Here is a 26,396-nt window from a genome sequence, read left to right on the forward strand (position 1 = left end):
CATATGTGTGTGTGATCCAGACACAAGCTAGCCCTGGACTCTACATAAATGGAAAGTGTCCGATGTGCTACTGTCGATTACCATGACAAGGTATTAAGCTGAGGCTTAAAACCATGGCTGTCCCATACTGTGCCTAGTGAGAGTGACATCTCCAACTGCGTCAGTAATGAGCTGTCTAACATGCTGTCACCCTCTACAGATGGAGCTCATACTGTACAGTAGGCCACTCAACATTTCTGAGACTTATCCAGTCAGATGTTTTAGAGGAATATTTCAACATTTCTGACAATATGTGTATTCTCATTTTAGCCGAGAATTAGATGAGAAGATTGATATTGCAAATCTTAGGTCTACATGGTAAATATGAAGCTACCAGCAGCCGGTTAGCTTAGCTTAACACAAAGACTACAGTGCTAAGAGGAGCGCATTCATGGAACATGCTCATTTTATTTGATGAACGGTGAACTGAACATATCAATTTGCAACTAATTAATGGGAAGTGAGCGTTCACTCTTGTGACAGTTAACGGCACGCCCCCATACAGTACCTGCGGATTTTGGCACCCGACATGCCGCTGTTTTGTCGAAGACTGTTTCCCCGTGGATATGCATTTCCTCTTACATAAATGTGAACCAAACCCTTTCCCTATCCCTACCCATGGAGGGGGAAACTACAGGAAATATAATTGTAACAGGAGGGAAACACTATTTGACCGGAGAATAAAACACGGCTGAACCAGACCGGACGTCAGACTCATCGGCAAAAAATCTGAACACAACAAACAAAGGTTCCAGAAGTGAAAATCCTTTTCATATTCTGAATGGGGTCATCTCTATGTTCCACGGGACCCTACATAGGCCTATTTCTAACCCTAACCCTAACCTCTAGCCCTAACAAAATGCCGACTTTAATCCGCAAAGACAGAGGCTTATGTGACTGGGGAACATAGGACCCGTGGAACATAGAGATGACCCCATTGTGCCAAATAGGCCTATGTAGACCCTAGTGTTAGGGTCTACATAGGCCTATTTGGCACTGATTGGGGAAAATATAACAGACCAGGAAACATAGGACCCTTTCTGTGACAAGCGGGGAACATAGGACCCTTTTTTTAAAAAAAGGGTCCTATGTTCCCCGTTCACATACAAAGCGAGAAACATAGGTATGCTCCCTTCTGAATCTGGGTTTTGATTACTAGCCATAGTGTCTTAACTATCAAATGTAGAAAAGGGTAGAAGCCACACAACTTTATAAAATCAACCTTTTTTTAAGGAAAACATATTTTATCCATAAAAGTCCACCACACTTATAAGCATGACAGCAAAGTCTTTGGTTGGAAGACAGCTGTTTCCAGCCTTTATGCTACGCTAAGCTAACTGTCTGCTAGCTGAAGCTTCACATACAGACATGAGAGTGTATCAATCTTTTGATCTAAAAAAGCACATAAACACATTTTGCAAAATGTCAAACTATTCTTTTTTAATGTTTCAGCAATTAAAAAGTACATATGAGATACATTAATCTACAAGCTCTAAAGTAATGTTACCATACAGGGAAGGTGCTTTGGGTAAGTTGGGAATATTCTGATTTTCCTGTTCTCTTCAAACTGAGGGTATTACCAATAGCGATCACCACCAATCGTTTTTTTCTGTTTTGCCTCCAAACGTAAGTAGCTATAAAATGGATTCATTAGACACACACAGGTTTTGTTTACTTGATGGGTCAGAAAATCTTCATATAGCTGTTGTCTGGTAACAGTTCTCATACAGCTAATTGCAAAACCATGGGGTGAGCGCCTTATCTCACATCATCAAAAGTCCCCGGCAACTCCAGACCACCTCCACCAACCCCGCGTACAACTCTGCCATCATGGAAGCCTCCTGTCGGGTTTTATTCTTGCTCGATGCCAGGAGCAAATTCTCCGTCTCAATTAATCACTGAGTTTCTAATGGAATGCTTCCCTTCAGGATGAGGCCCATCACAGAGGGGGCTGCAGTCAGTGCTGTCGGTGAAGCTGCTCTGATTGCCTGAATACACTCCCAGCTTTGGAGTCACTGCAGATGTCTGCTAATTGTGGTGATTATGGTGAACGGAGGGGGGTAGGAATATGTAATGAATTTCCCATTGCTTTCATGCTTCACATCCTTTGGTTATGTGCATCTGCTATACAAGCGGAGCATCCGCAGGGTTTGGAGACGGACAAAAGTGACATGGGGGATTGGGCACAGGCTTTTGGACGGGCAGCTATTCTAACCGCAAGTGCAGCCAGATTGGGTCCATTTATTCTTTTAGTTCTGTTCATTTTAGATACAATGCTGGTTTTAATTCCTCTCTTCTTCTGCATATGCTCTTTTGTCACTTCTTTTCTCTTTCTCTGTCTTCGTACATGACAGGTGGATGACTTTAAAAACCTTTTGCAACCTTTCTCACTGGCCAAAATTAGCTCCAATTTACTATTCACAGGTCAAATCATGTACTTTTTTTCTATTTAACCCAGAATCACATATTTGTATTAATGCTATTTACTATTTGAACATCTCTGAGATTGCTGGGTTTCAGATTATGAATTAACAGGGATAACAGCTGGCCTGGCTCTGTCCAAAGGTTTCACAAAACTACCATAGCTCACTCATTGACATGTAATATTATGTTTTGTTTAACCTGCACGAAAACTGAAGAAAAGGCCAGTTTATTTATATAGCACATTTCAGCATCAAGGCAATTCATGACACATTAAAATGACATTTAAAAACAATTAGACAGTCATTAAAGATAATAGAATATATAAACAAATGAAAAGAGTAAGAGAGGTATAAAAGCAAAGATAAAAGCTACAGTTCAGTGTAAACTTATTTCCAAAAATATCAAATTATTCCTTTCTGATGAAATAGCTTATAAATATACAATAATATGTAAACCATAAACATAATATATAATGAATCATTTCAGGCAGAATGTGAACTGAAGTGAAGGCAATGGATCAGAAAAGATTCCAGTGGCCACTTCCAATTGTACTAAAACACAGTAACTCCAAAGGCAGAAATAATGTTAAATCTATTACACAGTCCTCATGTCAGAAACACTGTGTCACTTTAATATTTTTTACAGGAGAAATAAAACTTGTGGTTGTGCATATTTAAAAGCCATATGTTAATTTCTTGTGCAGCTTAACAACCTATTAAACTGAGAGGATTATACACGCAACCTGAGTTTCTGCACATTCTTCTCTTTATGGTTATCATGCCACTCTCGGACATGCTACTCTGGACACTGAACCGGAACAAATCATATTCATACATTTAGCATATTAATGAAGTTAAATATCAGACATTCTCTCTCCTCAGTTGCAAATGCAAACATGCCTGATTTTTTGTGGATGTGCTTTTGCAAGGCAAGAGTTAGCTAATTCCTTCGGGGCGAGTGCCCTTCCTGTCACACTGATCAAAGACTTTCTCTTGATATGAGCATAAACTGCTCCATGCCCCATCACCGTCAATGTCTGTGCATGCGTGTGAGTTTGTGTGTATTTGTGTGTGTACGTGAGATGGGAGTGTTGTGTGTGTGCATATCCATCCCCCATCACCAGAGGCTGTATTATGCATTGTTGTTGGCATGGCCTACATGCTCACCCAAGCATGGTCCAGTGTGCTACAGTACACACGTCTTCCCATCCCCACCGCACTCCCCTGTCGTGTCCGCAGGCCCGCTTCATTTACCTTTGCTCCTGAATTAATGCTAGTTAACTGTCACATTAACTCAGATCTGTTGCCCTGCTTTGTCAACAACATAAACTAGCCTCGTGTGATAGCCAGGGTTACTTTTGCTTAAATACACAGCACACGCATGGACTGAGTGTGCCTGAATGTATGTAGTACCTAGAGCTGCAGCCATCCATATATAACATAATCTGAACAAAATGCACTGTGGCGTAATATTTTAAAGCTATATGCTGCTTTGGAACAGAATTCCAGAGAACGTAGGAAAATAAAAAACTTCTCTGCTGAGTGCAGTCGTGGCTGCGGTGCAGGTGTTTCATTCAGTGTTTCAATAGAAGCCAAACTGTGGGTGTGGACGCTCGATTGAATGAGTGCATGGCCTTGTTTCTGTGTATGTCTTCACATGTACATGTGTGTGGAGCATATATTTGCCTACCAGAAGCAAGTGTGTTAAATTCTCTTAGCATGTGTGACGAATCAAGTGGCTGGGAAAAGGGCAGCGCGTTGCATGGCCTCTCAAACTGAATTCTAAAGAGGCTATCGATCTGTCAAGGTCTCAATTCTTATTTTCTCGCACTGTCTTATCTATATGGCTTTGTATCACCCGCTCTTCATCTTCTGCTTTCTGTCTTTGTATCTTCTTCTTTGTTTCTTGCTTATTTTTTTTTTTTAATAGATATCATGCAGAATGTGGGAGAGAAATGCAGCAAATGTGTGAGACAGATAAAAAAGAGAGAGCATCCCCCACTCATACGTCTTTCATCCTAATCCGTAGTCTCTGTCCAAGAAAGGGCCTCCTTTTCACTCCTCTGCCCTAAAGCCTCTTATATGTGACCCCTCTGTGTCTCCCCCAGGGCTCTCTCCCACGGCCAGAAACCACAAACACACAGACACACACATCTGTGCATTTTTTCTTTATGTAATAAACCCTGCAAAGTTGCATGTGTTTGTGTTGAAACTATGTAAAAATTCAGAGGTAAGAATGCATTTGCTCCAACACCAATGCCAGAGCTGTCCGAAAGTCACGATATGCAGAACTGACAGAGCCTCTTACTATATGTTTTGCCTGTAGGTGAAGGCACATTTACCGCCAGGCTGACTAACACAGCTGCTGGGAGAGCGTGTTCCTCGTTAAAAGAACTGACCTCAATAAAGATGGACGTTTGGCAGTCCGTTATGTAACTGACTGAGGATGATCCTGAGGCTGTGTGAATGTGTGTGTTGTTTTTTATGCAAGCGCTTTCATGTTAGGGACAGATTATGTGTGCATCTGCTTGCATGTGTGTATGTGTGAGGGAGGTATACCGCAGGCATATATAGCGTGCGAGTGTTTATAAAAAAAAATCATGTGCAGTTAGGGACCGTACAAAAGTCACTGGGATGAGGAGGAGTGTGAAGCTGACATTTTACTTTTTTGAAAAAGAAATATTATCATTGCAACCTTTACTTAACTTTGAAACTTAAATCAACACCCTTAATGGTGTAACCCCATTACAACGTAAATCTCTTTATAACAGCCAATGTACTGATTAGAAGTGAAACTGGAAAATGCCAAATATATAGCAGACATCGTAAAATTTGTAATATTCCAGCATCTATTTTTGAGTTGAAGCTCTGAGGGTCAATATCAAGCTATAATGTTTTAGGCAACCCCAGATTTCAAATAAAAGGAATGAATGTTAATTAAAGCTGCAAGCCTCAATGAACGGGCCTTTGCACCTGACGCATGTCAGGGGAGCTGGCCGAAGTCTGAACAAATCTGTATCCACATTTTGCTAGGGAAGAAGACACTTCTCCATATTCACCAAAGTTACTGCAGAATTAAACACTTGATGGTAGGACATCATCTGTCTGTTTTAGAGAGGGGTAACATTATGGCAGACTGAGAATGTCAGAAAATACTGCCTGAAAGAATATTTGTACCCCTATAACTGTTGCCATATTGAATTGAATATTGAATGATGCGAACCCTTAACTTAAAGACCCCCTCCAGTAAAAATCAAGTTTTTAACCTTGTTAACTGGTCTTTATCTTGATCTAAGACATATCTTGAGTAAAATGAGCAGTTAGTGCCTTGAAAATACAGTGCACCAATGACAGTCTGTAAATTCCTAAGGAACCAATTGCATCAACTTTTGGATGTTGCATTCCATAGCGTAACTATGGCCGCGGTGGTGGGCGGGACTCAAAGCCAGATCCTGAATTTCTCAATGAGGTAGAAGAATAGATTGGCTTTCAGCCCCTTTTTTTGTGGGAAAACCATAATCAAAAAATATTTACCATCCATCCATAACCACTTGTCCCTATCGGGGTCGAGAGGGGGCTGGAACCGATCCCAGCTGAGATTGGGCGTGAGGCGGGGGGCGTGAGGCGGGGTACACGCCAGTCTATCACAGGGCACATAGAGACAAACAGAGACAGACAATCATTCACACTCACACCTACGGGCAATTTAGAGTCATCAATTACCCTAACATGTGCATGTCTTTGGACTGTGGGAGGAAGCCGGAGAACCCGGAGAAAACCCACGCAGACACGGGGAGAACATGCAAACTCACAACAGAAGGGCCGGGATTCGAACCTTTCTGTGAGGCGACAGTGCTAACCACCATTCCACCGTGTCCCCCAAAAAATTAATCATAGCAGAGCATTTTTACATCCTTAAAACATGTCTGGTGGAGGACTTTGAACATGTGGATATACGTATGAACAGCTGCTACATGCAATAGTTGCTGGAGGACACTCACAACAACGGGGGGAAAAACATAACCCTTGCTGAAATATTTATCTATCGTCCATCATGTAAAAGTTGTTGCATTTTTGATAACCTGAGAATGATAAGTGCCGGTGTTACACTGTATTCTGTGACCCGTCAGGTCCTGCGACCTCTGGTAGTGTAACAACCATTACGCCTTCAGGTAACTCTAAGTGCATCAGGCATGCAGAAAAATCAGTGATATATATAGTTGATATTTGCAGAATGATAAAGTTGATTTAATATGATTTATACTGTGTTGTTTGTTCCCTTGTCTTGTTCTGCATTAGCACAGCCCCCCAGTGGGGCGCAAACGCTGTTATCGCTTGCAGCAAAGGGACACATGAGTCAGGCCAGGGTTACTGAATGTCACAGAGCAGTGACAAGCTGTGTGGAGGAAGCTCCTCATTCTTTCAGCCTAGTAGAATATTTGTGGTATAGGAATGATACTGAGTGAAATCATTCTTTTTTTTTTAGATGTATTAATTCTCCACCGAATAAACTACCTGAAAATATTTGATAAAGGATTCAAATGTATTTGAATTAGATAAGCAGATTCAGAACTGGATTCAGATTCATCAGGGCTGGAGTAGGATTCATTTTCAGCTCAGTTTAATTCCACAGACCAGCCAACTTTAGTACAATTCTTTTATACAAGAGATTCACCGCAACCCTGTGTGACCACCTAAATTATCTATTTATAGAATTATTTTCACCAACACTGTCAACTACCAGCCTAGCACACAGTTTCTTCTGATTAACCACTCCGGGCTTGGATTAAAATGCTCAAACCCCATCTCTGGTCATTTACTAATACAGTTCCAAACACCAATACCCCTTGATATAGTTCAAAACAGATGCCAACCCAGAAAAGTTAAACTTCTGTCCTAGCCAAAAGAAACCATCCCTCATTTCTGAACACCCTCCACCCATCTTGTCCCCAAAAAAATTCATACAGTCCTTAATTTGGTATACTGTTGGCTATAGATGAGGTTATGCTTAAAACAACAGAGCTGTGGTTTTGGTGGCATGCGCTATATAACTCAACTGAATGCTGATACTTTATCCTATATAGATGCATACATACATACATACCAATGCCACAATATACATAGAAACCACACTTCCTATGGAGTTACTGTAATCCCTCAGAAGTGGTCATACAGTAAACATATCAGGCTGCACTCAGAACTAAGAACAGAGAGGCTCTCTGTCTGCACTGTATTGAGGGATTTGATGCTGGCTTGCACTCTGCCTGGTGTGACCCCACCCCTGGTAAATACAGGGTTGGATGTTTCCTCCATGGATAAAAATACACTTGCCTCTCAGCAGAGAAGGGGGAGAAAAGCCAGAATACTTCTCTCTTCTGCACCCATTGTGCACGAGGAGCTAAAGACTTCCACACTCAAAACAAGTGATTTCTTTTTTCTTTTTTGCAGATTTGCAAAGTTTTGATAAATCTGAGTATACAAACGTTCACAGTGCCACAAATTATATGTAATAGAAGTGGGCAGCAATTGTTATGGTATTATTATGTTATTGTTATGTGAATGTCTGCGTTAGGTCTGTAAGGATGGTGCAACTTACTTGGTAATTTGGAGAACTATGTTTTTCCTTCTTCCTGCTTTTTTGTTTTGTCCTTCATGAGCTCCCTTACTTTATAACCTGTGACATCATCATTGTGTTGCATAAATGTGTTCCAAGCGGCAACAGGTCTATAACTGACAGTACGGTCACTGATAACCTTGGTATCGAAAGTTTGACAAGACTCAACAGACCTCAGTCGTGCACTAAGAGCTTCCTGTTAGGAGAAAAGCGTTTTCTACTGTTGGAACTGAGCTGGAGAAGAGACGGTGTGACTTCCTTATTTGAGCTGGAAACACACTGACTTAATTCAATGTTTTGGCTGCTAGGACTCCATGCCGGTGAGTAATGTCATCAAGTTTGTTCACGTTTAAGTTTGTTTTAGTGCCAGTTTGATCTGTTAAATTTAATTTGGGATACTTGTGCAACTTTTTTTTAACATGCAGTCAGAACTAAAAAGCCAAACATGTTGTGACCAAATGTTAACTGCATATGATGGCTTCTGTCACAGGCTGGAGGATCAATAGCACATTAAACTGAAAATGAGTCACACAGGACAAGAAAATCAAGGCACGGGACTGAGAGACATCTTGGACATACTAGTTAAAGCACCTCCAGAACGACTGCTTAGCCTGACATTCCAGCTGGGTGAGTCTCCTGAAGATAGTATCATACACGCCTTATGTTTGATCATACTCCAGAAAGAGGCGCGGGCCCTGAACAAGCTCCAGATGCTGAAGGACAACTGCCTCGCTAACCACCTGGCTGAAAAGTGGCAGATGAGCGGAGGCAAATTAGAAGATTTTTCCCTCCACTGTGGTCATTTTCAAGAGTGTACAAGACAATCTTTGACACCGTTGGCTCGTATTTTCAAGGTTTTGTCAGAACAGAGGCTGTGTGATTCACATCTGAGGAATCTGGCATATAAGAGAGCTCTTTCCAGTGACAATCAAAAAACAAGCAATTGTGAGGATCTGGAGTATGATCAACTCAGAGAGGAAGCTAAAGTTGTCTGTGGGCCTCAGTTTGCAGAGTGGATGTGCTCCTTAAAGCTTCTCAAGTCAGGGTGTTACGATAATCCTCACAGCAGCCTCCATGAAGGAATCAAAACCTTAAAAGTGACCCTGTCTCAGGATCAGACAGAGAGAGCTCACAGTCTGCCCAGCCCACTGCAGGCAACCTCTTCAATGCCTTCATACCCTACTCATCTAGAGATAAGTATGCCTCCGACAGCCTCATTTCGAGAAAACAAAATAACTCAAGAAACATCACATGAATCCAAACTAAACACTCCAGTTCCGCTTGTTGCTGAATGTGTAGAAAAAAATGCACTCGGGCAATCTCTCACATCTCAGCCTCAGCCTAAATCCAGTGAACCTCTGTTTGGTGCAAAGAAACACCAGAAGATGGATGAAATATTAGCCGCAAAGGGTCGTGAGTTGGATAGTCTTATCACTAAGACTCAGACTCTACACCAAACCACCAAACCACCCACTAAACCAAACTTCGCACTACCTACTGCAACTAACACAAATCTACCCAAGATGCCTGTTCCCAATTACATGCTTGAACGTAAAGATGCAGATGAGGAGGGAGAGGCGATATTTTATTCATTTGTTATCTTGCATGCACCAGAGGATGAAGATATGGCCGAAAGCATAAAGGAAAGAGTGGAAACGGTCATTGGTAGGAAGGAAGGTGCAACTTTTTCTGGGGACTTTGCCGTCCCTGGAAAGAGCACTCTGAGGTGTGTGGAGGATGCTATCAACAACTCAGCCTTCACTCTTCTGCTGCTTACCCGCAACTTCAACACCCGCATGCAGGAGATGGAGGCCGACTCTGCTCTCCTCAACTCCATAAACAACACACACAAGTTCAACACTGTTATCCCCCTGCTGCCACGGGAGAACTGCATGCCCAGAGAGAGCCTGCCTTTGGTTTTGCAAAGAATAAATAAACTTGTGGAGGACAGACACTTTGAGAGGAAAATAAAAATGTTTTTGTCTCCGGCGCCGATTAAAAAACAGAGGGCAATCTGGACAGTAGAGCAGTCTGTGAAAAAGCAGATAGAGAGACAGGAGAGGCTTAAGCATTTAAACCAGCACCAAAAGCAGTTGCTTAGTGAGTGTACAGCAGCACAGTTGCTGGAGCAAGAGAACCTGAGGCTTTTAATGGCACCAGAACGAGCCGGTGGTGACGGCAGCGTTCCGTGGCCACCGGGAGCAAATATTCACATTAATAATGCTCAGTGCATCATGATTGGTAATGACTCTCGAATGACTGTGGACCTGGGTGGAGGTGCAGACAAAGATGAGGATGAGCAATAACCTTAAAGATGAAAAAAGAAGACATTTTCTGTAGGGATGCACTGATGTGACCTTTTTCAGTTCAAGGACCAACACCTGGGCTTTGAGTATCAGCCGATAACAGTGTTTAATTAATAAGCTTCAGGCTTGACTTAAATATTGCTTTCCTAACTTTGCAACAAAAAAACCCCAAATAAATACATGGATATATATTTACTGAATTGTTATTTATCATTAAAATAATAAACTGTGCACCAGCAACTTGGTAGAATAAATCTTCAAAATTAACAGGAAAATACAATTCAAGTGTAGTGTTCAAGCTTTTCAAACAGCAGCAGCAATTTGGTAAAAACAGGGATTAAAATTACAGTATATAATGTGTATAGCATATGAACATATAGAATTGAATTGAATAGATCAGCCTTATAGTCACTAATACTTGATATATCTATTTGAGTGAGTATCTGCCTGATATCAGTATTAGTAATATTCGGATCGGTGCATCCCTAATTTGCCGGTGCCAGTGTATTTGTAGAACATTTGAGAAATAATAACGTTTTTGTCTGAACACTAAAATGTCAGAGCTGTAAGACTGTGGGTAATTCAATGCAGATTGTTTCATTGTATTTAAACCTGTTGGTGGACGGACATTCAATAAAACTGTCAAAAGAGCAATTAAGTGCCACCATAATGATAAAGAGAGTCTATTGAGCAGAACGAGATGAATATTTAGGAGAGGACTGCCATCTACTGACTGTAGTGTGTGTGTGTGTGTGTGTGTGTGTGTGTGTCTGTGTGTGTCTGTGTGTGTGTGTGTGTGTGCTGTGTGTGTGTGTGTCTGTGTGTGTCTGTGCGTGTGTGTGTGCGTGCGTGCGTGTGTGTGTGTGTGTGTGTGTGTGTGTTTGTGTGTATGTGAACACGTCCTGATCTTAGCAGCTGTATGAACTCAGTATAGACACTAGGGAGCAGTATTGTTACACACTTCCTTCTCATTGCTCTTCTTACGGTCTTTGAAGCGTCATCCCATAGAACCACTGTTCTGGTTCTGGTGTGTGTGTGTGTGTGTGTGTGTGTGTGTGTGTGTGTGTGTGTGTGTGTGTGTGTGTGTGTGTGTGTGTGTGTGTGTGTGTGTGTGTGTGTGTGTGTGTGTGTGTGTGTGTGTGTGTGTGTGTGTGTGTGTGTTTAAAAATGCCGGTGAAACGAAAATAGGATCATTCAGACCCTCGTCTGACCTCAACTTTCGTTACAGAGGACAACAGCAGCAAGTAGCAGGTTGTTAACAAACATAAACATCACTGGTTGTGAGTAACTAATAAGATTTACTGATCAAATCAGGTTCCAGCTTAGCTAGGGTCTTCCCATGTCTATCTGACAAACTGCAACCTGTGATTCTCTGACAACATGGTGGACTCGTGCCCCGGGCAAAAAGTGCCTCCTGGATATCTCTTCCTACAGTATATGAAACATGATAATGTGCCCTCAAGTGCCCTTCCAGTAGAGAAAGGTTTGGTGACATGGTGGATTGCAGTGTTGCCCCACAGCAAGAAGGTAGAGCTTTCTGTGTGGAGTTTGCATTTTCACCTGTTTTCTCCTCTAGGTGCTTCAGTTTAGTGCTCTTTTGTTTGTTTGTTTGTTTTTTGCCTATATCCCTCAGAAGGCCTGAGTCCACCACTGCCTGACAACCTGCTTTTAATCGTTCATACTGAAAATGAGGACAAGTAGTGAAACAAACAACTGGAGGAGATCGGGTAAAACACTTCATTTACACTTCATTTTCTTATTTAAAGATAATAAGTTGTTGCTCTTTTCTTCTTGTGTCTCCTCACTTTCTGTTAGTATCTGTTCATTTTTCAGCTTTCTATTTTAAGGTATTTTTTTTGCTCAGTGAGTTCTTATGCTGAAAGTGCAGTTTTCATTCTAATGTTTAGAACCAAAGAGACCGACTCTTTGCTTCTGGTATTTTTGTGTACGTGACCTAATTCAGCCTAAACTCTTTCCTATACTATTTCAGCATGTGCAATTTCCTTTACAACACAGGAGGGGCCCTGGATGGTGACACTTTCATCATTTTGTCTCCTGCTCATAAGAGTCTGTGAACGCCACTGATGACATCTTTTGATAAGATAAGACAAGTGCTCCACCTCATACTATTTCTAAGATTCTAATTATTGTAAAAAAAATAAAATAAAATAAAAATCTAACAAAAATCACAGTAATGAAGCAAATACAAGGCTGATTTTTTTTTTTTTTTTACTTCATCACAGTTTGGAGACACAAGAGATAAAAGTAGTGGAGTATGAAATACAGACCTCCCACTGAAGTGTGTGGATGGTGCAAAAGTCTTAAGTCTTACATAATACAAATACTCAGTCTACCAAGAAGCAATTTCATTTCCTTTTCTTGATATCTTTAACATCTTCTCAGACTTGCACTCCTCCAGAATCACTGATGGGCACGACCTGTTCCAGCGTCTCCCCTCTGGGAGGAGCTGCAGACCACTGAAACTACAAGACACAGGAGCAATTTCTTCAAATTTGATTCAATTTTTCAATTCAATTTTATTTATAGTGCCAAATCATAACAGAAGTAAAGACACTTTACATATAGAGTAGGTCTAGACACCACCCTTTGAGTTATTTATGATTTACAGACCCAAAAATTCCTCCATGAGCAACAAGTCACACTATCTTTGATAAAAATGATAATTATTATTATAGTTATTATACAAAGTATCAATCCAGCCAACTTGTGCACACAGTGGCATCCAAAACCTTCCCTTTAACAGGCAGGAACAGACCCATCTCTATGGAGGACGGCCATCTATCTTGACTGGTTTGGGAGAAAGAAAAAGAGAGAGAGAAAGAGAAAGAGAGGCTTTATCACTGTTCAGGGTCAGGAACAATCCCTGTGCAATAACCTCAAAACACCAAGCATCCATTTACCAGTAAACTGTATATGTAATAGTTGAAATACTCAGTGTTATTAAACATGTTAATCACATCACTATCAATATAAATCTAAGCATTGTGGTGTACATTGTCATATCCACTTACCTTATTTATATAAATCAACCTGTCACATTAATACTTCCATATTTAGTCTTGCACTACTGTTTTATTGTTTACAAATGTCATATATATATATATATATATATATATATATATATATATATATATATATATATATAATTGTCACACCATTTACATATATATATATACATATATATGTAAATGGTGTGACAATTTTACACATACACACACAGATGGCAGCAAGCATACATGGTGCTCGCAACAGTTAAAGTATCATTCTGGTGCAAAATCCTCACATGGTCTTTTTTGGCACTTGCATACATAAAAAGCCATCGAGACATTTTTTTTGTGTAACAACAAAGAAATCTGCTAACAGCCAGACGTGGCTAACACTGATGAGCTTGGGGCAGTATGGGGAAGGAATTAAAACACCTTTTTTAACCACTAATTCTGCTCAAAATAACGCCCAACCTCTGCAGTAGCATGATAATTATCCCTTCACAGAAAACAAAGCACCACTGGGCTCCTTCCTTTTGGATTAACTTTGGTAATCGACTTGAATGGACTTTACTATGAGAGGAGCTGGTACCGGGGCCAGTAGCGAAATCTTTCAAAACACTCTTTGAATAAATTCCCGGTTCACTAACTACGTTGTTGGTGCTTCGTTTTATGTGTATGGATACTTATGCTACTGCAGATGTTTGGTGTTATTTTGAGCAGTATTAGTGGTTAAAAAAGACGTTTTAATGCCTTCAACGCACTGCCCCGAGCTAATCAGTGTTAGCCACGTTCGACTGTTAGCGACTCTCCGGGATTTGTCTGTTAATAGTTTAAACACAAAAAACTGGCTTATTAGATGTATGTAAGCGTGAAAAAAAAGACCATGGGATAATTTTTTGCCAGAATTACACTTTTAAGTGTCTCCATGTGCATATTTGTCAAATGTTTGTCAAATGTTTACCTTATTCAGCTTTGTTTTCTGTTTCTGTAGCTGCATGTCTGTTTCTGTATGTTGTTTGAGAGCAACAAGAAGCTGAAATCAAATTCCTAATTTCTCAGCCATTAAAGCTGATTGTCATGACGATTAACAGGACAATAATATGACGGTCCCTACATTTGGTTCATGTTTCATATGAGAATATCAAAAACATGAAATAAATTAAAATAACAAAGGCCTGAGTAAATAGATCAGATGTTATAAAAACGTCTTGTGGACATTTTTGTGTGTTTCAGACCCATCTGCAGTCATTTTCAAAGAATCCTCATTAGAAGATAATACATAACAACTTGGACTTGGACATTTGGGGAAAGAAATCTGATATATAGACGCGCACTTTGTCAAGTCTGCCTTCTAGTAGACTTTAATAGAATGAATCATACTTTAGGAGTGGACAAGTCTTTTTGTTTTCCTTTCCAAATGTCTAGTGAGGTTCAGAAGTAGTATTTATTTCTCCTTTGAATCTAGGATTTAGTCATAAACCATCCTGCCAGTTAACTACAGTTGTATAGTTGTATAGTTCATGGTGTGGAGACTGGGTGGGTGGATCGCGCATGCTCAGTGCGCTCTGTCCTCCTCTCTGTGCCGCAGGAAAAGCGCAGAGAAGACGCGGCCGTGAGATAGAGGGAGGGAGAGAGAAAGGAAAACAGTTAGAAAAGAGAAAGAAGAACAACATGGACGCAAAGGGCGTCTTTTAGTTCATGTGTGAAAGTGTGTGTTGGACTGTGAGCTCTCCTGCTCTGCCGCACAGCTGCTCCGTTATGTCGGAAACCCTGAGGAGAATAATGTCAGGGAATGGAGGAAATCTTCAGAAATCCTGCTGCTAAACTGCGCTGCGCTGTCAGGCTTTGAGGGTATCACTGAAACATCAGACTGAGGACGGTGCCCGTGTGACCGAGGAGTGGTATCCAACTCGTCGTGCTCTCCCAACAACCAGGCCACGCTCAAAGTTTTTTTTTTCCATTTTGTCAGGAGAAGGAGGGATTCTTTTTTTTTTTTTCTTGCTGCATTGAATTCCTCTGGACGGGATGTCATCCGCAGTCAGAAGGAATTCCTCCGGCTGACCGATCCTCCAGCTGCAGTGTAGCGGGCTCCAGAGAGACAGAAGATGGGAGATGCGGCAGATGACAGAGGGATGAGACGCACCTTCATCGTCCCTGCCATCAAGAGCTTCGATCACTACGACTTCACCAGGGCCAAGATATCATGCAGCCTGACGTGGCTGGTGGCCAAGGCTTTCGGCTCGGGTAGGTGGCGCCTCTTTATCGTTTTCATCTCACATTTAATCAGTGGAAGACATTGCTAAGATAATCATCTAAACATGTGTCATAATGTGGACGGATGTCGTGTTGGACGGGGGTGGGGTGAGGGGGCTATTTTGTAAACAGCAGCCAATAATGAGACACTCACTGTCAGACAAACCTAATTTAACTGCTCACGTACTTAAATGTTTATTATTGTTTATTATTATTATTAATAATAATAATAGAAGCTAAAATACCCCCTCCCTTCTGTTCTATGAAATAGAGCAGATATTGGATAAAATCACCCAAAATAGTGTCCATTTATGCAGTGAGACTAATTTAAACTATATAGCAGGCTGCACTGTTGCATTTTTGTATTTTTGTTAACATTGTTTTTTCATATAATAACTTGGAGTTCATAGGTCAAGCATCACTGCTCATGTCACAGTGTCATTGCTTATAGTGCTAATTATTGTCTGCTGCAGAAGTGAGGCTAAATCTATTATGTAACTTTCTTTGCTGCAGATATGTACTGCTACTACTTTTCTGTCTGATGCCTGATCAATAGATACAAATTACTCCACGCCTGTGTTGTAACTTGAGTCAAAGATATCAGAAAATTCAGTGGAATCGAATGCAGCATGAGAGGCAAGCATGTTTGCAAACACAATAAACACAAACATGAATTCACCTCCATAAAAAATAATCTAAACATACAGAATATTGTAATGTAAGAGCTGGTCAACAGTGTCCAACAAAACCTCAAAGACACATCATGTCAACAAGTATGTGTGCATTTGTTATTCTATACACACTGTAAACAGACTGTCTCTGCTGCTGTGACTTCTGAATTCAAATCTAACTTCCTTCTATTTGTTTTGCTTTCAGCCAATGTAAATGTTCTAAAATAGCTAATCAAATGTTGATTACAATTATCACAGAGCCTTAATAAAGAAAATTGCTTGTTTTTTTTACCCCAACCAACAGTCCAAAACCCAAAGATTTTCAGTTTACTATCACATTAGTTGATGATAAGCAACAAAGCCTCACCGTGGTGACGATATAAACAAGGAGTGTTCGACATATTTTCTTAAAGGGTTTAACTTTTGCTGCTCTATATAATGTCAGAATTTAGTGAATAATGTCCATCACACTTTCCAAAAGCCCAAGTTGACGTCTTGAAATGTTTTGTTATGTCTGACCAAACATCCAATACCCAAAGATATTCAATTCACTGTCACATAAGACAAAGAAAATAGCAAATCTGGACTTAATCGACTATCAAACATGTTGCCAGTTATCTAAGTTAATTGTTTAATCTCTCCTAAAGGTATTCCTAGTACACTATAGACCTTTTCAAAGATGTAAACATAAACATTCTAAATGTGTGCTAGTTTATTTCCTGTTACAGTTTATGTGACAGACATCAGCTGACAGGAAGTTAACAAGGACCAAGGCTGTTGCCTAGCAATGGAATTCCATTGGTAAGGTCTGTAATAGCTGCACATAGTTTAACAGTTACAGATAGCTGACTGTTAAGTTCTTCACAGTCATAATGGTGATGTTTTCACATGTCTACACTATGTGTGTCAGTAATTATTCTTCACACGTGAGTACATGTATCTGAGCTCTGGCCCGTCTCGTGTCCTCAGTGGGCTCTGGCAGCCTGTCCTCATATAGACTGAGTAATTCCAGGCTGCTCTCAGCCCAGAGGTTTACTCCTAATGAATGCTTTTAACGGCTGCTCCCACATGTACATTACTCCGAGTGAGTGAGTCTCCAAGTGGCTGCCACACAGACAGACCAACCTAGAAAGAAAGACCTCTGAATCACACATTGATGCAACAGTGACTGCCACATAGAGCTGCATGTGACACTTGATTTAATGCTGAAATGCTGGAGAGACACACAAGGTAGAGGGCAGCAGTATGTCTTAGCTCAAAAAGACCTGCGGCCTTTAGCACACTGCTACTGCCTTGTTTTTTTCCCCCAATGCCTCGAGTGACACAGTTTCAGCCTCCAGCACCACTGAGAACTGTGGCCCAATTCATAACCAGTCCTCAGAGCCTTGTTTGGCCTAGTTTGGACAAATCTGAAGGCACTCAGTTGTAACAACTTTCTAATCAGCTGCAAGTTTGTACTGAAATTTCAAAGAGATTGATTTGCATAAGGACTGTTTTATTACACACATATGATAAGTGATTTACAGTAAGAGCAGTGCAGAGACGTAGAGGATAATTGTAAAAATAGGCACAATAAAGGCTACAACCCCCAATTTAACAGGTAAGAAATCAAAAGAAAGACAAAGAAAACAGGATGATTTGCTAAGATGAGGGCTGATAATACTGAGGCAAAGCACATTTGTGCATGTGGAGGTTTGTGTGTGGGTGTGTAATGAATGTTAGAGCACAGCTTTACTGTTTCCACACTGTTGGCCTGATGTTAGAGACAAAATCGTCTGTCCCGAAATAGGACATTAAATATCTTGATAATGATATAAATCATATCAATCAAGTATTTTCTCATTTTATTAAAAACTTTAGTGCATAATAAACTGTTTAAACGGTTTAAAATTGAATTATAGAGCGAAATAGAGAAAATAAAGTCAGCTATACACTGTCTGTTTACATGCATGCCCACAAATAGTGTGATGTAAAAACAAAACCACATCTTCAAATGATATTCCCTAAGTATTTCACATTAGATTTTCTGAATAATGAGCAAAGGGCCAACAAACATCATGTTTTAAGACGTATCACAGTACTCTACTTTTCCACAAAAAGTTCAGTTATCATATTAAATATTGTTTTTGTAGGATTACATCTACTTTTTCCCTCTTCCCAGAATCTATGAAAATGCAAATAATTCTTTCAAAAGTTTAATTGCGGGACACAGGATGCCTCCTAGTCATACTTCACTGAAAAGGCAATTCTGTGTGTGTGTGTGTGTGTGTGTGTGTGTGTGTGTGTGTGTGTGTGTGTTTGTGTGTGTCTGGAGGTTTCCTGGTGCATATTGAGCCACTATTGGCTTCCAAATCATTAAGTGTTAAGTAAGGACAGATACATTTATGCCCTCCAGCAGATGAAGTTGAAAACTCTGCACATGCTTTGTGCACATGTGGAGCTCAGGCATGCAAGTGAAGTAACACGATAAATGAAGCACATGTTTGAGTGGAAGGGGGCTTTAAAAATCAATTCATGAACAGCATAGATTTTTCCGCTCTTGGGACTGATGTAGCTGGTGGTTAGTGCTCAGTCACTGTCTGGCATTTGTTTACCTCAATGTTGGTTCAATTTAATTGCACTCAAGAGAAATATTGGTTAATATTTCATCAAATTTAATCAATTCTTCAACTCTATCAGTATCACTTAAAACAAAGAAAAAATGACCATGTAGAGCCAAGAGTGTACTCTCTACACATGGTCGAATTAATATTGCTCTGCTTCTAAAGCTATGATGGAACTTACCAGTGAAATCAGATGGCGTCGTGATTGGCTTGAATGAAAACATGCATACTTCTTCCCTGAAGTGAAGGGACCTTTAGGCTTTGATTAGCTAACAGCTTTGCAGTGATTTTCATGGCTTTGTGCTCTGTGTTTCATATGCTTTGCTGCTTTGAAATGCAAAGCTAGCTCATGCTGTCCAAGTTCCCACTAAAACACTTTCAAAGTTGTCAGTTGCTGTACTGTTCATACCACACAACATGCTGTCTTGAAGTTGTTTTGTTGGTTTTCACACTACCAGTACTGACAGCGACAAGGAGTCGACAACTACAAGATCTTTCACCAGGAGGAATCCCAAATGTGTGTGTCTGGTCTTTGGGGTACTTACTCTGCAACAGTTGGGTTTACAATTGAAACCCCAGTGTGTTTGAAATCACCATTTGCATTGGTATCAAACACAGAGGGCCCAGACAAAGTAGCAGGAAACAGTAGCTTCTCCCCCGGCAAGACTTCAGCTTCGGGAAGCTCCAAAAGCTGTGGGCACTTGGCATTAGCATGTAAGCCAACCAATGTAAAAAAAAAAAAAATTGGTTATCAGTACATGGAAACATTTGCCACCAACCATCATGGACCAAAATGCTATGAGGGGTCATCTGTAACCTACGTTGACATCAGTGGCGGCTGCTGGTCTTTCAAGAAGGGGAAGCTCATTTTTCCGGCCTACATCTTAAATGTGTTTGTTTATTTATATGTAAATTCTACCCTTCGTTCCTTTTCAAGAAAATGATCTGTGACCTTGTCGTACCAACTAGGCGTCTTTTCCAGGGATTGACCAGTGTCCTCTCAATGGTCAGCAGAGCTAGTTCTGCTTAAACAGCCCTTGCCCAGCTGGAGCTGCTGCGTCAGGCTGTGAAGTGTTACCGCCTGGGACTGTGAGTGATTGTGACTTGGGGAGAAGCTCCGCAGCTGCTGCTGCTCGTTAGGGAAAGAAACCACAGAGTGACAGAACAGAGTCGCCAAACACAACGCTAGTCGTTTTTAACAAAGACAAAGTCGCTGGGAACGGTGAGCGTCTGATGGGCGGGACAAAGCCCAGCATTTATGCAATGACCGTCTAGTTTCGCTGCAGTGGAACAACAAGCTCTACACTCCCCCTTTGAAATCAGTAGAGGCTGAGAATCCGACTGTGTAAAGTGCTGTGACACTGTGTGGATGAATGAGAAGGAAGTTGCGGCGGTTACCTGTGATAAGTAGCTGATTCTGAACAAAATATCAATCGCCACTGGTTGACAGCCATCCTGTAGCTGAGATGTTAGAAAGCATTGGTTCTCTTTGTCCACTCTCATGGAGGCAGCGTTTTTTAGCAAAAACGTTTTGAAACTGACTGCTCTACCTGCCCAGAACCAAATGGCAGCTAGACACAGTTCTTGCTGGTGAACATGAAACATTCAGCAGCTAGAAAGCCAGGTATTTCCCTCTGGAGTTGGTTGAGACCAAAACAGATCTAAAAGAGACTGATTATTGGACTGACATTCACCTTGTGGCCAGAAAAACGACTCAAAATGAATGATAATGTTGCTCCGCAACTGCCAAATGTATAAACTGGCAACTGTGTGCTAACGAGTTTGCCATATTATTACCAAAAGGTTAGTTTTGCTGACAGCTTGTTTCTGCTGCATCCAGATGACCAAAACATCTGTTAGTGCAGTATTTTTTTAATTATCATGTCCATCACGTGATAATAATCTTTATGAAGTGATTAGTGTTACTTAAAATGAACAGTGAGCACACCAAATACCAACAACATACTGTATAAGCCAGGGCTAACTAATAATTTATTCTAGACTAGTCTAGACTACTGCTACTCCCTCCTGGCTGCTCTCCCTACATGTGTCATCCGACCTCTGCAGCTCGTCCAGAATGCAGCAGCTTAGCTGGTCTTTAACCTGCCCAAGTTCTCCCACGCTACATCTCTCCTCTACACCCTGCACTGGCTACCTGTGGCGGCCAGAATCCGATTCATATGACTGGTACTTGCTTACTGTGCTGCAAATGGCTCAGGCCCTTCCTACATCCAGGACCTGGTCAAACCTTACACCCCAGCCTGACCACTATGGCTTGCTACTTCCTCACTACAGGCTAACTGCTCTCTAAATCCTGTCTTTGCTGTCCTGGCTCCACAGGGGTGAATTAAGCTCCTCACTGACATCAGGACAGCAGAAACAGATTGAAAACTCCCCTGACTGTATTTTGGCCCATGAATCAATAAAAAACATGTTTTTTTTTCACTTATTGTACTTATGGGCAGATGCTTTGGATAAAAGTGACTTACAATATGTCATGTAATCTCTGTAAAAAACAAAAAAACAAACCCATGAGCAGTAGGCAACCCAGATCAGAATTTTTTATTTTCTTTAACAAAGAGCTTTTAGCCAGAAGAGATAAGCACTGCTGACCGTGACGTTGTGTATGCTGAGCTGTGATCCCAGGGGTCTCCAGGGGAGCAGTCTTCTCCATGCCTGGACTTCCTGTGGCAGCTACTTCCCGTCTGTTTCCTCTTTGATGGCCAACACAAAGGAGATGATTTTTACTTGACAAGGCAGATTTTCATGAACTCTAGAAAAACTTGCTTTCTGCGCTATTATAACTGTGGTTGTTCTTTTATTTAAAAAAAAAAAACTTTTTAAAAACTATTTTTATAAAACTTGAAGCTGAAAGGTCATCTATTTAACACTTTCAGGTATAAACTGCCATTATCTGAAAAGAAAGCTTTTATCTTTCTGAATAGTTTCTCAAGGATTTTTTCTTTAAAGAGTGTAGTTGGACAAACTATTTCGAACAAAAGACCAATCATTTCGTAAAACAAATGTTGCTTTAGTTACCAATTTTGTATTCTTAGAGGTTTCTTTAAGTACAGCACCATTAATCAGCTTTATAGACATTCTGACAAAAGTTAGATGGATTTAATCGTTGTGACTAGACACAGGGGGGCTTGTTATAAAGTAGATGTTGATGTGGTTTAACATCTGCCTGTCGCTTTGAATATCTTTCTCATCAACGGCACTGGGGCATGGGAGAGCTGCTGTGTTAACCACAGCCACTGGAAAACAGCAGTGGTTTTATCACAAGCTTAATGTTTTCTTTTTTTTAGCTTTAAATATTACATTTTATGTTGTTTTGTTGAGCTCTTTTGCCTCGACAGAGTTGTTATTTCTGTTGCTTAAAGAGCAGAAAGTTGTACCTTAAATACAAAGTCCTTTAGTGTCCTTTGTTTCCTTCAGTGTGATTCAGAGGAAAGCAGAAAGGAAATGACCCCACACACCAGGAATACACACTTTACTGGAGCACGGCGTGTTATAAAAGTGTGTCACCGCACGCAGACATTCCTACACAAGAGTCTCATCTGACTAAAAGGATGAGTTAGTGGTACATAGATAGAGTATACAGTATATATAATCTAATGACAGACTGACGACTAGTATAGGACAACTTTGAGTCACAACATGTGGTTAACAAGAAGAAAGAGTGTGAGTGTGTGTGTATGTGTGTGTGTGTGTGTGTGTGTGTGTGTGTGTGTGTGCGTGCGTGTGTGTGTGTGTGTGTGTGTGTGTGTGGTGTGTGTGTGTGTGTGTTTGTGCATCTGTATGTGTGTGTGTGTGTGTAGCTGGAAGTGTATGTTACTAAGCGTGTCTACCTTCTAATCCTGTTACCTCATCCAGTAAATCTGATTTGAAGAAAATAGCTTCACACACACACACACACACACACACACACACACACACACACACACACACACACACACACACACACACACACACACACACACACACACACACACACACACACACTGTGTCTTTGTGCTCACAAGATGCCCTGTGTGGACTTTCCATAAGATAAGCACCAACAACTACACACATGACATCAGTGTGCTTATTATTGTCATGGTGAAAAATCTCTCTGACTGAACTCATTTCCCTCTATGTTTTTGTGAACATATACTTTTAGGTGATGATCTTCTGGATCAGGGTTTTGTCGTGTAGCTTTGAGCTGGTTGTAGGCACGAATGTGAAGTTCTGAACTACAATGTTGGAGAGCCACAAGAACAAAGGCAGTAAAATATACTAAGAATAGCAGCCTAGCTATTTCATTGCCTGCATGCATTCGATGTTTGCTTCTGGTGGCTCTGTAGCGATGGAGCTGGAGGACAGGAGATGCATATCAAAATCAGCTCTATATGCTTTCTCCGTTTCTGTGCCTTTCTCTCTGCTCAGATTCAGTACCAGAGGAGCTCGCTGAGCCTTTATACAGGGACCAGTACAACCAGGAGCACCTGAAGCCTCCAGTGGCCTGCCTGCTCCAGTCCGCAGAGCTTTACTGTCGGGCGGGAAGCCTGATCCTCCGCAGTGATGCTGTCAAACCTTTACTGGGACACAATGCTGTCATCCAGGCCCTGGCCCAGAAAGGCCTGTACGTCACTGACCAGGACCGACTGGTCACCGAGAGAGATCTGACCAGCACGCCTATACACATGGTGAGTGGAGATGCACCTGAGTACGATGATTGAAAACATCCTAGTTTTTTCTGCCGGTTTTACATTTCAGAGTTCAGTGTAAATCCTGTTTGATTTTTGTATCGAACACAAATGTACATGTTTACGATTACATATTTAAATTTCAATCTCTTCATTCACACATTCATACATATTCTAACCCACGTTAGTACATGAGGACATAAACCAAAGCTACAAAGCTCTTTTGCATTAAGTGTCTATTTAATGTTAAAAACTAGCAAAACATGTCCATACGATTACCCAGAGGCATCTTCAAATTGATTGATTTCAGTCAAAACAGTCCCAAAACCCAAACCAATCATTTTAACAATGATGAATCGGTAAAAGTAGCAGATCCCAACATTTGAGAAGCTGTAACCATCCAATAGATGGCAAAAACAAATCGCTTCAGGACTACACTATCAGTGGATGTGTGCTTTGCTGTGTCTTCCCCTCATGGGGAATGAGCGAGTTATATGATAGTGTGTTTGTGTGTAGCGCTCCATGTGTCTGACTGTTAGACCGTCCTCCAAGATCTGTTCTGTTGAGAGAAAAACAACCGCAAATGACAGGTTTCCTATAGCAACCCATTACTCACTGTTCGGCTTCTGTGTCATTAGACAGCTCCGGACAAACAGGCCTTAGGGATAGTCTAGTACTATGCTGTGAATTCTGCGTGCAGCATCAGATGGAAGAACATGGCAACGATGTACAGTTATTTTCATTATTGATTGATTATCTTAATCGTTACTGTAGGATATCAGAAAATGGAAACAAAAGCCAAAGTAATGTATACATTTTTTTTGCCAGTGTTCAGACTCCAATGATATCAAACAGAAACACAGAACATCCTTACATCTGGATTTTGGAACAAGCTAATATGGGGCATAGTCACTTGAGAAATGACTCGAGCAAAATATCATAATTGACTAATCAATTTCAGCTCTAGAGCGCAGCCTGATGCTGCCACCTTTAAATGGACTGTGAGTAGAGTTGATTACATTCTGAGCCCCAAAAAAACATTAATTTACGGTGTTTTAGTCATAACAGAAGGGTGAGTCTGTTGCGGCAGATCCAGACACACTGCTAGAACACGCATGGCTGGAGACCGGGCACTTCTGCTGACGCCAAAAGGTGTCTGCATTGCAGTGCACCCTCTCTCTCCCCTCCCTCCCTCCCTTCGTCTCTCTCCTGCTTTCATGCTGTCTCCCTGTCTGTCTTACTGTTTCTTTCCTCAACTCTCTGTTTGCCACCTTCCTTCCTCCATCTCTCTCTTCCTGTCTTTTCATGGTCTGGTTTAATCCTTTCCTACCCCCACCTCTTTCTCCTTCCAGACTCTATATCTTTGTGGATTAAATGAGACCGGGACATTGTTATCTCTTGAATATTCAAATGAAGCTTAATCATATTTCATCAAACCCTTCTGTCTCTCTCAGGTTGTAGCCAGTATTTTATTTTCCCTCTGCTTCTGCTCTCCCTTTTTTAAGGAATAATTCAAAGTCACCCATCAAGAGCGTTTTTTATGTTTACGACTGATTGTGCTCACTACATCACTCATTGATTGAGAATGTCATGAAGGTGGGAATGATTAGGGTATGGTCCTTAATGATCCCATGTCCTTTCTCACCTATAAAAGTGCATGTGTGTGTCTATACAGCTCTCTCCTTGTCTCTGTGATTCTGTGTGCATAGCGGGTGATTTACACTACAGTTTAAGTGACAGTGTTAAGTAGACAAATGGAGCCTACAGCACATTGGCTCTCTCTGACTGTTGACCTTCATTAGCTTAACACACATAAATCTGTCCGTCCTTATTGTTGCTCTGTGCCCTTCTGACTTCAGTACATTGGTTCTGCAAAGTAGAGGAGGCTGCCTGTGTGTGTATTTGTGGACTCAGCAGGATAATTTCAGTCACGCTAAAGTAGAGGCTTTTCGTTTTGGGTTATGGTATATCTGCAGAGAAAATGATGACCTCATGGTTTTCCAAATACTGTGCAGCAGAAGAATACCTCATGTCAGGGAGGAGGAAGAAGAGGAGGAGGAAGGGGAGGAGCGTGGCAATCAGAGGGTGGATGGATATATGGAGAGGGGGGGAAGGAGGGATGTGGGGGGAAATGTGGAGTTACGGGCTGACATTTGGCTGTTATCCAGGAGGGGAAGCAGGAAAGTGGAGCAAGAGAAGAGAGGAAAGGAAAGGTTGAATATGGAAGTCCACAAGAAGGCGATTGGAAAGGGGGAGATGGGGAAGAGCTACGGAAAGGCAGAAAAGGGAGATAGAAGAGAGAAGAGAGGAGAGGGAAGGTATTGCCTTTTTGGCAGGCAGTGCGACACGTGTGTGCCAGAGAACGAGTGGAAAAGGCCTACTGTTAATACGACCATCTGGAAAGAGGGGAGAGGAGGGGAGATGACGGGGGAACTAGAGAGCAGAGTACATGGAGAGCAGGGAGTGTTGAGAGGAGGAGGTAGACGTGATGTGCACTACTGCAGCACTGTGCAGGGTGGGGTCTCACAGTGAGTCAAAGCACACTATACACACACACACACACACACACACACACACACACACGCCTCGAAAGAGCTGTCAGACCTCTAGCAGTTTGTTCAAGACCTGCATGTCCTTGTCTAGCTTTACTTTCCTGTTTCTCTGGGACTTTTTTTTCTGTCTGAGTGTTTAAACGCTACGTCGAGAAAGTTGTAGGGGTAATTGGGTTTTCCTGCAGAGGGGCGTGTATACCCTCGACTTAAAGCATCCTGCCAAATAGCGCTGAGAGATT

The 26,396-nt window shown here is 41.3% G+C and overlaps 2 protein-coding genes across 2 annotated transcripts in view; both read left to right on the top strand.

Annotated features, from left to right (window-relative positions):
• The first annotated feature begins 8,308 nt into the window (after positions 1-8,308).
• Positions 8,309-10,624, top strand: ticam1 (TIR domain containing adaptor molecule 1). The gene is made up of 2 exons (XM_083929197.1): positions 8,309-8,396; positions 8,567-10,624. Exon 2 carries the CDS (start codon positions 8,598-8,600, stop codon positions 10,380-10,382), a length of 1,785 nt encoding a protein of 594 aa, XP_083785323.1. The 5' UTR covers positions 8,309-8,396; positions 8,567-8,597; the 3' UTR covers positions 10,383-10,624.
• A 4,410-nt stretch (positions 10,625-15,034) lies between these two features.
• Positions 15,035-26,396, top strand: part of camsap2b (calmodulin regulated spectrin-associated protein family, member 2b) — a 35,467-nt gene continuing 24,105 nt past the window's right edge. The window contains exons 1-2 of the mRNA XM_083927936.1: positions 15,035-15,634; positions 23,346-23,605. Of these exons, the coding sequence (XP_083784062.1) occupies positions 15,496-15,634; positions 23,346-23,605 (399 nt within the window). The 5' untranslated portion in view covers positions 15,035-15,495. The remainder of the gene's footprint in view (positions 15,635-23,345; positions 23,606-26,396) is intronic.

The sequence above is a fragment of the Echiichthys vipera genome (assembly GCF_963691815.1).
Source record: "Echiichthys vipera genome assembly, chromosome: 15".
In the NCBI taxonomy this organism is placed as follows: Eukaryota; Metazoa; Chordata; class Actinopteri; order Perciformes; family Trachinidae; genus Echiichthys; species Echiichthys vipera.

Coding starts and splice junctions, on each gene's coding strand:
- ticam1 (XM_083929197.1), top strand. CDS start 8,598: ATGAGTCACACAGGACAAGAAAATCAAGGCACGGGACTGAGAGACATC.